Here is a 13,459-nt window from a genome sequence, read left to right as displayed (position 1 = left end):
TCCAACTCATTGGCTGCTAGGTTCTCAGCTTTTGGCCAAGGCACATGTGACATTCTCCTCTTTGGCCAAGGCTCGTGTTCGGCGACTTTCCGGGTGAACACCGAAGTGTTGTGGATAAAGCATAGGTTACATTTGTGGATAAGCTGAGGATGTAATGGACTAATGTTCGACAGGACAGAACGAATGATTGATGTGCCAAGTGCCATGTGATCCAAGCGAGGCGCTAAAGCGGTTCAGGGTCTTATCAGCTGAATGTGAACGCCGACGACACGTTCTCCCGCAAAAACAAATCAAGGATACAGAGGGCCTAGACTTAGGCGATGCGAGATGGCGCTACGTTGGCGAGCGTTGGGGAAGAGTGCGGGATTGCTCGGCGACCTCAGCTGATGAAAGTAAATAAAGCTAGAGAGCTATAGCTACCTGGGTAACAGTACAGCTCATCTGAGCGAACTTATCCGTCTGGATGGCAGTCCAACCCGACAATTTCGCCATGATCATAATCATTCTGGTCGATCTTTTGGCCCTGACAGCGGCGCAATCAGTCGCCGAGTCCATAATCTTCGATCCTACTAACTGCTTGAATACCGTTGTTACAATGAGCAGCTGTACCTCGATGCTCGATAAGCAAAAGTCGTGTGCCCATATAGACAACCCGAGCTCACAGGCGGACTGTTACTGTCAGCAGAGCGTGTTGAATTATATGGCAGGGTGAGTAGTCCACACGATCCGCAGCTTGCTCGTAGGCTGACAAGATTCAGCTGCCACCAGCAAATGTGGGACTGCTTCCCCAACTCAATGATCGACAGCCTCTTCGAAGGAACCACCGGATTCTACTACAGCTGGTCTACAGTGTGTCAAGAAGTGCTTACATTCTCGCCAACAACGATGATCATCACAAAACCACCAGCATACGACCAAGAGGACTGTCTCAGCTATGCGATGGATTGCGACAGTTTAACAGTGGCCATGACCTCGTGCAATTCGGCTTACAATACGCCAGGCACAGATCTCAACGGCTGTCTCTGCAACGAGGACATGCTGTATTGGGGGTCGCGATGCGACATTGATGCCAATCAAAGCTGTCTGAGGAAAACCTTAGATCCAACGGCTGTTTATTCGAATCGATACTGTGGAAGAACTGCCCAGTCGGGATCAGCAAGTCGCACGTCTCCTGCTTCGAGCAGCACAGTCTCGCGTCTAGAACCAACAAGCTCATATGTTCCGCCGGCGCCCTCGTCAGTGGCAGGTGCTGGAGCTGCGGCAACATCCGGACCGACAGGTAGTGGGGTGGCTCGACAGACAGGGGACAGAAGCTCTGCGATAGCAGCATTTGCTCTTATTGTTGCAGTATTCTTTGCCTAGTATGTTGAACTAGGGTTTACTCGTCTTTAGTTGCAGTTGTTACAAGAGGTAACTAATAGGAAAGCTAAGGCTTACTTTAGAAGCTTAATTAAATTTACTATATATAGTTTTAATATATTTATAAAACGTTATATTAGGAATAGAATAAGTATATATTAATAGTAACCTTTACTCTATATATATTAGGATTAACAGTTCCTACCCTAGAGGATGTACTCAATCCTAGTAGAATTAAGCTGTTTTGTTAGTAGCGATAAGGATGCGATAAGAAACAAGGAGTAGGATTAAAGTAGTAGGATTAAGGCTAGCTATCTACGCTATATAGCTAGTAAAAAAGAATTAAAATAAGCTATTTTATATAGAATTACGTAAGAATTTTAAATTTTTAATTAGTTTATTAATAGCTACTCTTATTATTAAGATATCTGCGTTAAAAGATAAGAGTAAAATTTTAATATTCTTTACGTAACTGCACGCTATATAGCTACTATAGAGAATTTTAACCTATATAATTTAATATAGAATTATACTATAATTTTAAATCTATTTTTAGTTTATTAATAGCTACTCTACTTATAAAGATATTAATATATAACGTTATAAACTACTAGACTTTACGTAAACTACTAAACTTTATGTAAACTACTAAACTTACTTACTTTATAATATTAATTAGTATATAGCTTATATAAGCTAGTCTATACTAGAAACTAGTATACCTAATATAAACTACTAGACTCTATACTTTATAGAATTAGTTTATAGTTTATATAAGGCTATATATATCTATATAGTTTTTTATATAAAAAACTATACCTCTAAGCTATTTTCTACTACTTTAACTCTATAATATAAAAATTAAGCTAAATAAAGTTTCTATACTATATAAAAAGGAACCTAAATATTAACTAATACTAATAAGTAGTTAAGACTAACGTATCTTAGCTTACTAAGAGTTAGTTAATATAAGAAGTAAGCTTTTAATCTAAAGTAGTAGAGTAGTAAAAAGTAAGCGCTTACTTTATAAGAGGTTATTAATAGTAGTTAAATACTTAAGTAACTAGGCTACTTAGTAAAACTTTTAGTAGTTCTAAGGGATTTTATAGTAGTAAATAATAAGCTAGCGCTTACTTTATAAGTAAGCGCTAATAGTAGTTAAGTACTTTAAATTATTAAAGCGCTTACTAGTATTAAGTTCCTAAGTAACTAAGCTATCTAAGTAGATTTAGATATACTTTAAAAAAATATATCTTTTTTAGAAGGAGGGTATAGTTAAGCTATAAAAAAGAAGTAATCTAAAAGTATACGTAATACTTTCTTATCTAATTAACTCTATCTTTTAGTATTTAGTAGAGAGGTTAAGTTAGTAAACTAAAGAACTTAAGTATCTTTATCTACTTAAACTTTTAATATAGTTTTAATTATATTATTTAAAATTAGTATTATACTTATAAGCTAAGTTTCTATAGTAAAGTAGTAGTTAAGAATATCTACTTTAGTTAGCGTGTTACTTAGAGCTTAGTAACTGTCTAAGATTTTATAAAAGTTAATTAACGTCTATTAATACGCGTAATTCCTAGTCTATTTTAATAGATAATATTTTTAATAGATTATCTATTTTATATTATAAAGTTTTATAGCTTTATAGTAGTTTATAGTCTAAAAGATTATAGTCTTTACTTATTTAGATAACTAAAAAAGTCTATACTATACTTATTAGGATCGCGGATTTTGCTGTTAAATCCTTAAAAAATTAGCCTGTGCGTTAGAAATCTAATAGCTAATTCCGACAGCTAATTCTAATATTTAACAGCTAATTCTAATATCTAATAGCAAAATCTAATAGTAGAATCTAATAGCAGAATCTAACAGCAAAATCTAATAGCTAATTCTAATATCTAACAGCAAAATCTGCTAGTAAGATTTGACAGCAAAATCTAATAGCTAATTCTATACCTATTAGGATCGCGGATTTTGCTGTCAAATCCTCGAAAAATTAGCCCGTGCGTTAGAAATCTGACAGCTAATTCCGACAGCTAATTCTAATATTTAACAGCTAATTCCAACATCTAACAGCAAAATCTAATAGCAGAATCCGACAGCAGAATCTGACAGCAAAATCCGACAGCTAATTCTAACATCTGACAGTAAAATCCGACAGCAGAATCTGACAGCAGAATCTAACAGCAAAATCCGATAGCTAATTCTAATATTTAACAGCTAATTCTAACATCTAACAGCAAAATCTAACAGCGAATTCTACTATTTGACAGCAAAATCCGACAGCTAATTCTAACATCTAACAGCTAATTCTAATATCTAATAGCAAAATCCGACAGTAGAATCTAACAGCAGAATCTAACAGCAAAATCCGACAGCTAATTCCAATATCTGACAGCAAAATCTGCTAGTGAGATTTAACAGCAAAATCTAACAGCTAATTCTGACAGCTAATTCTAATATTTAACAGCTAATTCTAATATCTAATAGCAAAATCTAACAGCAAATTCCACTATTTGACAGCAAAATCTAATAGCTAATTCCAACATCTAATAGCTAATTCTAATATCTAATAGCAAAATCTAACAGCAGAATCTGACAGCAAAATCTGATAGCTAATTCTAACATCTAACAGCAAAATCTGACAGCAGAATCCGACAGCAGTCTATAGTAGGAATGCTATTTACTTCTATATATAATCTAAAACCTAGTCTACCTTTTTTATATACAGCTAGTAACTCTACTATAACTATAATTATTCTACCTAGTAGTAGCCTAGTAAAAGCTAGGTTACGTGCAGGTAAGAAAAGAAAGAGTAGCGTATTAGTATAGCTAAAAGTACTTAGTTACCTATATAGATTATCTATTCTATAAAGAGACCTTATATTAATAAGACTCGTCCTCTAAGTTAGGAATCCTATATTTGTTCGTAAGATTCTAGAAGGACCTATCTCTATCTTCTATAAGTTTAAGCAGTGCTATAAATAACTAATCCTCTATATCTTCTTTGTCTACTACCTTAAGAAATAGCTACTCTAGAGGTGCTTCTTCCGCTATACATCTTAGGAATAGAGGTTTAATAGCCTCACACGTTTCCTGTATATTCTCGTTACACGTTGCTACTATTTAGATCTAATCTTCTAGATAGTATATAAGTCTACGCTCTATAAAAGCGTATAGTATACTACCCTTTGGTATTAAGGCAAAGATACCTATCCTAAACTTTTATCGCAACATCTACTACTGTTTGCTGTAGTCTAAGTATTAGTTCTATAATTAGTAACGTATAGTATAGTCGTCTCTTACGTAGTCCTTATAATAAGCTTAAAGGAGCGCACAGAAAAGTTACTCCCGTACTACTATTACTATCCTACGCCCTCTTATACTTATTACCTTTACTCTCTTACTTAGGACGTCTTCTAGACGTTTATATTCTATATAGAGAGTAGATATAACCTAATAATACCTTATACTTCTAATAATATCTGCTGTCTTATTTTATTTTGCTAATACTAACAGATTCTAAAAGCCTTCTACTTCTTTCTTTATTAAGACTATGTCTATATAACTTCGCTGTTCTACTTATAATAGCGTAGCTAGCGTCTCCTAGGTTTCGCACGTTATATCTTACGCACTACTTACGCTATAAAAAGAATCGCCTCTAGCTTAGAGGGCTACTACTATTATCCCTGTATAAGGAAATAAACACTTACCTTCTCTATATATCTCCCTCCACGCCTAAAGCACAGCCTTCTAGTTCTACAGATAGGAGGCTGCAGCTACTGCTTTTACGCAGTTAATTATTTCAGCTACTTTACTAACTTTAACCTTCTACAACTACTTTATAAAGTTCTAATACTTCCGCTCTTCCTTAGAGAAGGTAATATCTATTCTCTTTACAGCAGCTACGTCCTGTGTACTAGTAACTGTTTCTAGCAACGCGTAGTCAAGCTGCTCTTTTAGCTGTTAATTTACCTGCTTTATAGTAGACTCTCTCTGTGCGCGTTTTAATAGGCGATAGCTATTCTTAGCATTGCTTACTTTAAAGAAAGAACGCCTGTCTTATAGCTGTAAGTTGTTATAGATTTAGTAGATAATCTTTAGAAAGTGCGCTTTACTAATATGCTAGCAGATCTACTCTATAGCGTTGTCTAGAGTGTAGGCAATAAATACCTATATTAGTTCTATAGTATCTAGAAGTATATAGAAAACAAGCGCCTAGAGGTTAACGCGGGTAAACGCCTATTCTACTAACACAGTAAGCTTATTACTCTCTTCTAACAGCTTAGGAAGAACGCCTAGCAGATACGCAGGCATTAGACTCTAGTATTATCGCGGCCTACTAGGGCCGCAGTATACGCGTTAGGGGATTATAGTTATATTCTTCTAGAGAGGATAAACATAATAAGACAGCTACTCTACCGTCTACAAATAAGTAACTATAACAAGAAGTAGGGCCTCGCTACCCTGCTATCACAAAAACAATTAGCTAGGGCTAGAGTTACTTCTTTCCCTATGCAGCAGGCCCGACGTAGAACCGCATAGTAGGTTTCAGCCCGCATATAAGTAAAAACGCGTCTTAGCTACAGAGTCTTCTCTACCCCCCTCTACTCCTTATTACATATAGGTTATCTCCTTTACTACTTACAGTATCTAGGTTATCTCTTCTACTACGCACTATATCTAGGTTATTTCTTCTTCTATACTACTATACTTCTCTTACGCTATTTCTATCTTAATAGCAACTATAGCATCTTAGTCTATCTTATTTATAAATACGCTGTGCTTCCCTCCTGTGTTAAGAATTATCTTAATAAACATTATCTCTATAATCTTACTACTAATAAGCGTGTGTAGATACAAGAAGAGGCTACGTACTTACAAAGCGCGTAAGGTCTTAAAAGCACGTATGCTAAGTTTTAGTTTACTAACTTAAATAGCAAACCCTTTCCTCCTATTACTAGCCTGCTATTAGAGGAGGCAGTAATTTATACAATATATTCTAACTAGGACCCCTATCTCTACACCGGCAAGACTAAGAAGAAGACTATGCTCAGCCACCTGCGTAAGGAGCATTCTCTATCTAGAGACGCTAAGCCGCGCAGCGCATCTACTTTCTATTACTATACGCGTTCCGCCTACAGCTAGCAGTACTTTAGGGGGACTACGTAAAAAGCAATTAGCCTTTATCTACAACGCTACTTTAAGGTGCTACCCCTAAACACGTCGCATCCCTTGTCTCCTAGCCCTCCTATTAACACGCTAGCGTCGCTGTTACTATCCTACCTAGAAGTGCCTTTTTACGCAGCCGCAAAGCGTCCTACGCTATCTTAGTTAGGGGATAGAGGAGCTGCAGAGCATCTTAAGGCACTACTACAGTCTACAGGTAACTAGTTAGACAAAGAGCAGAAAGAATATCTAGCTACTATTCCCTATAAGCTAACCGTAGAGACAAGTCTGTAGCTTGCTACTACTAGATTTCTTACTGTGCTCCCTAGCACTTAGAACGAAGGTCTTGCTACAGTCACGCTTCTAGATACGCATCAAGAGCCAGCCCTATTCTTCTTATACAATACAGTAAAGAGCATAGTAAAAACATAGCAGAACACTACCGCTAGCGTTGCACGCTTTCCTTAGCTTTGCGTTATACAAGAAGAATTATATAATACGCCTCTTTATCCCTTTAAACTATACTAGAATAAGTCTCTATAATATGCGTTACCCTTACAGAAGATATTTATCTTCTTTTACCGCATTCTTATCTATAGTTAACTGTCCCCTAGCTAGCTTGCTATGACCCTGTCGCAGGCGGAAGCCTAGAGGGACATTATAGGCTATCTTAACAAACAAGCTAGTATCTTTCCTAACGTAGACGCTAACTACACCCGCACCCAGTTAGACCCACTTAAGAAGCTCTATCACGCTTTTTAGATATTATTAGTAGAACAAACCTATATTAGGTCTAACTTTAAGCTCCCGCTTATTATTATAACCGCGTTCCTAGTTCTCTTAAAAGAAAAGAACAGGCTACGCAAAGTATACAACGTTACTACCAACATTACTGCGCTAAAGAAAATAGTTTAACTAGCCACTATCTAAATATACCAGGACAAATAGGTTCCGTCTACCTTACTATTATTAAGGGACGACCTCTATAGCGCGATTACCGTAGAGGAGGCTACCTTACTACAGCAGATACCGCTAACAACGTCCGTGCCCGTCCTAGATACAGAAGCCAGCAATCAAGCCGTTATTAATAAGTTTTAGACCTAGGCCAGCCTCTACTTAACTACCCAGTACAGTACGCCCATAGAGTCGTTAATCCGCACAGCTCGCCTCCTCAGTCAATATCAGTATAGAGAAAATCTAGATGCCTTTGTCTATTAGAATGAGGATACAGTTACCCTACGTAGAATACAGACCAACCTTTCTTAGTTTACCTCTATAGTACACAACCTGCATAAAGAGGCCTCGTCTCTTCTTTACTAACTCGCCTATATAGAGAAACAGAGCGACCTCCCGCCTATTCTATAAGATCAGCTTATTAACAATCCTACTAATAAATCGCTAGAAGGGAGTCTCTTTTCCGATAAGGCTCTATTACTAAAGCCGCAGTCAGGATTTATATAGAACTAATTCCTTACATACCTACAAACAGGCAAAAACAGCGTCCTAAAGGACAGCCCCCTAAAAGACCTAACTAGACCCAGCAACATTAAAAAGTACAGTAATCTAGTACAACAGTTTCTAGACATGCTCCTTACTTTAGTCTACTTTACTAATAGTCAGCTAGCAAGAGGTACAGAGATTCTTAGTATACACTATAAGAATTCTACTAATAGTAACCTTTAGAATCTATTTCTTTACAACAGCCTAGTAGCTGTAGTCCTCTAGTACTACAAGAGCTATAACCAGGACAAGAGCTATAAGATTATCTATCGCTTTCTACCCCGCCCTATTAGCAGCTTACTTATGTAGTATCTATAGCTAGTTCGCCTGTTCTATTAGCTTTGCCTGTACTAGGCCACACTAGGGATCAGAGACACCTATTATCCGCTCGCCTTTAGCAGCCTTCTGTAGCCCAACAAGAAGGGCGAGCAGCTAACAGACGCTAAGCGTCTTTCTAACCTAGTAATTTATTATATAAAAAAGTATATATTTTAACAAATTACGCTTAGTATAATATAATATCTACTTATTACCTTTATAAGGAAACTAAACAGACGCAGAGGCACGCCACCTAAATTAGTAAAAAAAGAGATAGATAAAATAGTAAGCGCGCTAAAAGACAAAGATTGTAAGATACAAGCAGGCTATTCTACTAGAACAGGCTCCCTTATATACGCCTAAGATATCCTCGCTATCTTCTAGAAGAAGTTCTACAATATAATAGGGTCCTTTCACGTTTCTATAAAGTAGTATATTACGCTTAGGTTTCTTATTAAAAAAACATACTAGGCGTTAGACGCACCTCTCCTCTATAAGCCCGCTAACTAAGTACAACAGCTTTAATATAACCTTAAGGTACTTCTAAAAGAGAACTTTAGTAAAAGCGCTAAGTTCTAGCCTTAGTAACAAGAAGTCATTCGCGCTATTATAAGAGAAGAGACTGTTATTACCTATATTACAGGGACAGGTGCTAGTAAAAGTCTGACGTTTCTTCTGCCGCACTGCTACCTAGACTATAGCCAGACTATTATAATTGTCCCTTTAGCAGCGTTATAACAAGACATTATTATATAATACGCAAAGCACTAGATTTATGCGAGCATCTAGTCTAATAAACACTGCGATTAGTCTGCGCCTATCCTCCTCGCTACCCCAGAGGCCCTCGCCTAACTATCGTTTATAGAGCTAATCTAACGTCTTCATAGTTAAGAGAGGCTAGAACGCATTGTAGTTAATAAGTTTTACTATATATTATTATACAACAACACCTATTAGCCCGCCCTACTAGAGCTACGCAAGATCACCCAGTTTAGTGTCTAACTTACTTTACTATCTACTACAATCCCCGTTTAGAATTAGGTCTATACCTTTTACCTATTAGGGTTGCTGACTAACATAATCCCCTACTAGATTCTTACTAACTAACCTAAACTCGCTTAGCAGGTGCGTAAGCTCTCCTTACCTCAGCTACTTAACAACTAGTCCCCTCTTACTGCGTACCTCTACCTAGAAGCGTAATTATTAGCTAAGCTTCTTATATATATACCTACTACAGAGATAGCGCAAGGGCTTAGCGAGTATCTACAGAGCTAAAGTCTGCACAGCTAAGCATACTATGCGGCGCTAGATATAGAGCAACGCAAAAAGACGCAGAAATAGTTTTTGTCCTATAGCTAAGGCATACTAGTAGCTACTACAGCCTTCTTAGTTAGTATCTACATTAATTATCTCCCTAGCGTATTCTAGGTTAGGCTGCCTAACCACCTTATTAACTTTATACAAGGCGGCAGGCAAGGCAGGCAAGATAGCTCGCGGTGTATTATACGTCTACTACTTAGACCTTCTCTATCTAACCTCTACTACAATAAGGCAACTAATGCTAACTAAGCTACTATAGATTAATTCGTGCAGCAAAAGGTGCGTAATTCTAAGTATCGCTAGCGTATCTTAGTACAGTACTTTAACAGGGACATAACGCGCATAGCCTATTAAACTAGGGAAGCTCTCTGTAACGTATACAAGCGTGCCTATTCTCTCTTGTCTATATCCTCTTGTTAGAACGTAAGGCCACACAAGAAGGCGCTGTCGCCCCCTACTTGCCCCCTTTTTCTAACCCCTATGCGTAGTTAAACAAAGCACCACGCTACTAGTAACAGGACGCCCTCAGTGCCTACACCCTTCTCTTCCTCCTCCCCTACCTATAAACTATCTATCCCACAATACACCTAGCTAAGCACAATCGCTATTAGTACACACCCTAACCTAGTCTCCCCCCCTACGCTTTGTAAGCCTAGTACTAGCCCCTATAAAAAGCGCCTACTATCTAGTCCTCTCTTAACAACCCCTACTTGTGCTGTTTAACCCGCTCGTGTCTAGTACGCTACAGCTAGGCAGCAACGTAAGTTAGGCTACTATTACACTATACTACAGGAAAGTTATACGAAGCGGGACAAGCTCTTCTTAGAAGAACTGCCAGCAACATAACAGTTCTAGATAGATTATTACGCACCTTATTTTATCTTCCGCAGACTATAGAAGCACCTATACTATAGCAACTACTAAGTAAGAGAGCTAGTAAGACAGTACTAAAGAGACAAGATAAATAGTAAGTAGAGCAGGAGAATATATTAGAACTACATAATACCTATAAACTATTACCCAAAGTAGAGCCCTTAAGAGGACAGCATTACGTTAGGCGCAGCTGCTTAGAACTAGTCTTATATAGATAAACATACTATTATTAACACCTAAGTTATACTATAGGAGCACTATCCTAGGGCGCGCTTACGTTAGATAGATCAGATCTAGCCTATTTAACCGTCGTTTAACCTAGGCAACAACAGGCATATTAGGGCCTATTTTAGAAGTATAGAGCTGTATAGTAATAACTTTAAGGTAAATTATCTTTATTTAGACCTAAACTAGTTTACACAAACTTTCTTTCTACACAGCTATAGCCCTTTAGAACTGCACGTAACTAAACTAAGCCCTATAGACTCACCTAATACTATAGCGCGTTAACATTAAGACAGGGATACTATTATAATACTTAAGCTAGTTAGCATAAAAGGGGCAGAAAGAGAAGAAGTAGCGTTAAATCTCAACGTTAGACTATCTGCCGCTACCTGTATATTCTTAACGCGCTTAGGACGCGTCCGACTAAAGCTTAGTAACAAGAGAGTCGTACACAAAACGCTACCGCAGAACTAGACCCTCGCACTCGCTAGCAATATAGTAATCCCACTTATAGACCTGCTCTAGACTATCCAGACACAAAACTACGCCGCCACTACTCACAGCTTAGAAGAGGACAAATACGCGTTAAAAGCAATCGCAGAGGACCCTATTAGCTTAGGCGCGCTTAATATAAGCCTAGATACAATCGCTATTCTCTACATAGCTAACAACTATACCTTCCTAATAGTTATACAGAATAGGGTAGGCGTTTACAGGACAGGCAAAGATAAACTTATAAGTAGAGTTATTATAGTTATTAGTATAGTTATTAAGAAGCGTAGTAGTAGTCAGCAAAGAGAGAGAGCAGAGTTTAGTAGCCGTTAGCAGTTCAATAGCATCCTAGAGAGCAAGTTAGCTTATTACTAATTAGTAAAGTAGCAATATACAAAGTACATACACTAAGTCTAACCCTTAAGATAGGCTTAGCGTATAAGCCGAGAACACTATTATTAGATAGCTCTCCAAGTATATTAAACAGGTCTACTATAGTAGGGTAGTATATTAGAGTTAGGTCAAAGGTAGCTAAAAGTAAGAAATTATAATTAAAAGGTAGCAGAAAGGCAGCACTATATAGCTAGAGAAGCTTAGACTACCTTAGGAGAAAGGACAATAAGGTAAGGTAATCTATAGTAAAGGTATAGAGTAAAGTAACGTTAATAGTTATAGTAATCTCACGCAACCACCAGCCTTCACATACAGATATACTCGTTTGTTAGGTATATCCGCAGTAAAGTAAAGCTTATTATCGCAGTAAAGTAAAGCTTGTTATCGCAGTAAAGTAAAGCTTATTATCACAGTAAAGTAAAGCTCGTTATCGCAGTAAAGTAAAGCTCGTTATCGCAGTAAAGTAAAGCTCGTTGTCGCGGTAAAGTAGAATTAATAGTCGCAGTAACGCCGCGCGACCACCAGCCTTCACATACAGATATACTCGTTTGTTAGGTATATCCGCAGTAAAGTAAAGCTTATTATCGCAGTAAAGTAAAGCTCGTTATCGCAGTAAAGTAAAATTAATAGTCGCAGTAACGCCGCGCAACCGCCAGCCTTCACATACAGATCTAGTAGATCCACGTATAAAGGCAGCAGCTAATCTAAACGTCAGGCAGGTAGGGACATTAACAGTAAAGAAGGCAGTAATAGCACAAGGGTAATATCTATAATAAGCTAGGTATCCTTCTACCTTACTCTTTCTCTTTATTTAACTATAACAGCGTTATTAAACTACTCCCTATCTTTCTACTACGCTTCTCAGGTACAATATCTACCTCCACGTCTCTCCCTAGCGACAACTAGATCGCAGCGTTCTTCGCAAACGACTAGTCTTACAAGCGCTTTATTAAGTTCTGTAAGCACTAACTTACGCGCTATATCTACAGTAACTAACAACACCTATAGTAGAGGTCTTCCTATATAGCGTCCCTATTACTCACTGTGCCTGCGCTATTATCTTCAAGGCCGCCTACTATATTAACAAATCTATATTACCTAGCCTAGTCTCTGAATTTCTTACCTCTAAGGAACTCAAAGCACACCTTTATTACTCTATGCGCAATAGACACCCTAAAGACTCTTTTATTAACACTAAGAGCACTCCTTAACCTACGCAGCCGACATTTAGATAGCTTCTCACCTAGTACAACCTAGACCCAGGCAGCAAGATTAACTTTAAGGCGCTTACTACTATATTAGCAACTGCAAGCGCTGCAAGCTATAAGATAGTTAACAAGCATAGTATTATTAAGGTATACAACAGTTGTCTTTAGGATAGCCTGCAACTTATTAATAAGTATCAGGGAGTTCGCGCGGATAATCTAGAGGAAAGCCTAGGACTTCTTTTTCTAACTTATACAAACTGCTTCGCTGCTAGTAAGACATATACATAAGAAAAGGCAGAACAAGAGGCTAGTTATAAGTAAAGCTAGTAGTTAGAGAGAGCTCTAACATCTCTTATACAAATATAAAAGTCTGTGTTTACTTACACGTATTTTTAGAAGTATACTAAACTACATACACTATTAGGTACTGCTTAATAAGAAGATATAACTATTAACTTTACTTTACCTTAGGGTAAGTGTTTAACGCGTTAGCGTATAGTATCAGGTGTTATTAGGGTTAGGGTTAGGGTTAGGGTTAGGGTTAGGGTTAGGGTTAGGGTTAGGGTTAGGGTTAGGGTTAGGGTTAGGGTTAGGGTTAG

At 37.6% G+C, this 13,459-nt stretch overlaps 1 protein-coding gene across 1 annotated transcript; it reads left to right on the top strand.

Moving 5' to 3' along the window:
* Positions 1 to 463: 463 nt before the first annotated feature.
* Positions 464 to 1,362, top strand: GT037_011265 (uncharacterized protein; the record flags this gene model as incomplete). The annotated part of the gene is made up of 2 exons (XM_038936312.1): positions 464 to 708; positions 759 to 1,362. 2 exons carry the CDS (start codon positions 464 to 466, stop codon positions 1,360 to 1,362), a joined length of 849 nt encoding a protein of 282 aa, XP_038780984.1.
* Between the last annotated feature and the right edge of the window lie 12,097 nt (positions 1,363 to 13,459).

Source organism: Alternaria burnsii (genome assembly GCF_013036055.1).
Source record: "Alternaria burnsii strain CBS107.38 chromosome Unknown 208, whole genome shotgun sequence".
Classification (NCBI taxonomy): Eukaryota; Fungi; Ascomycota; class Dothideomycetes; order Pleosporales; family Pleosporaceae; genus Alternaria; species Alternaria burnsii.
The sequence above is the reverse complement of the archived record's forward strand: the minus strand, read 5'-3'. Positions and strand labels throughout refer to the sequence as shown.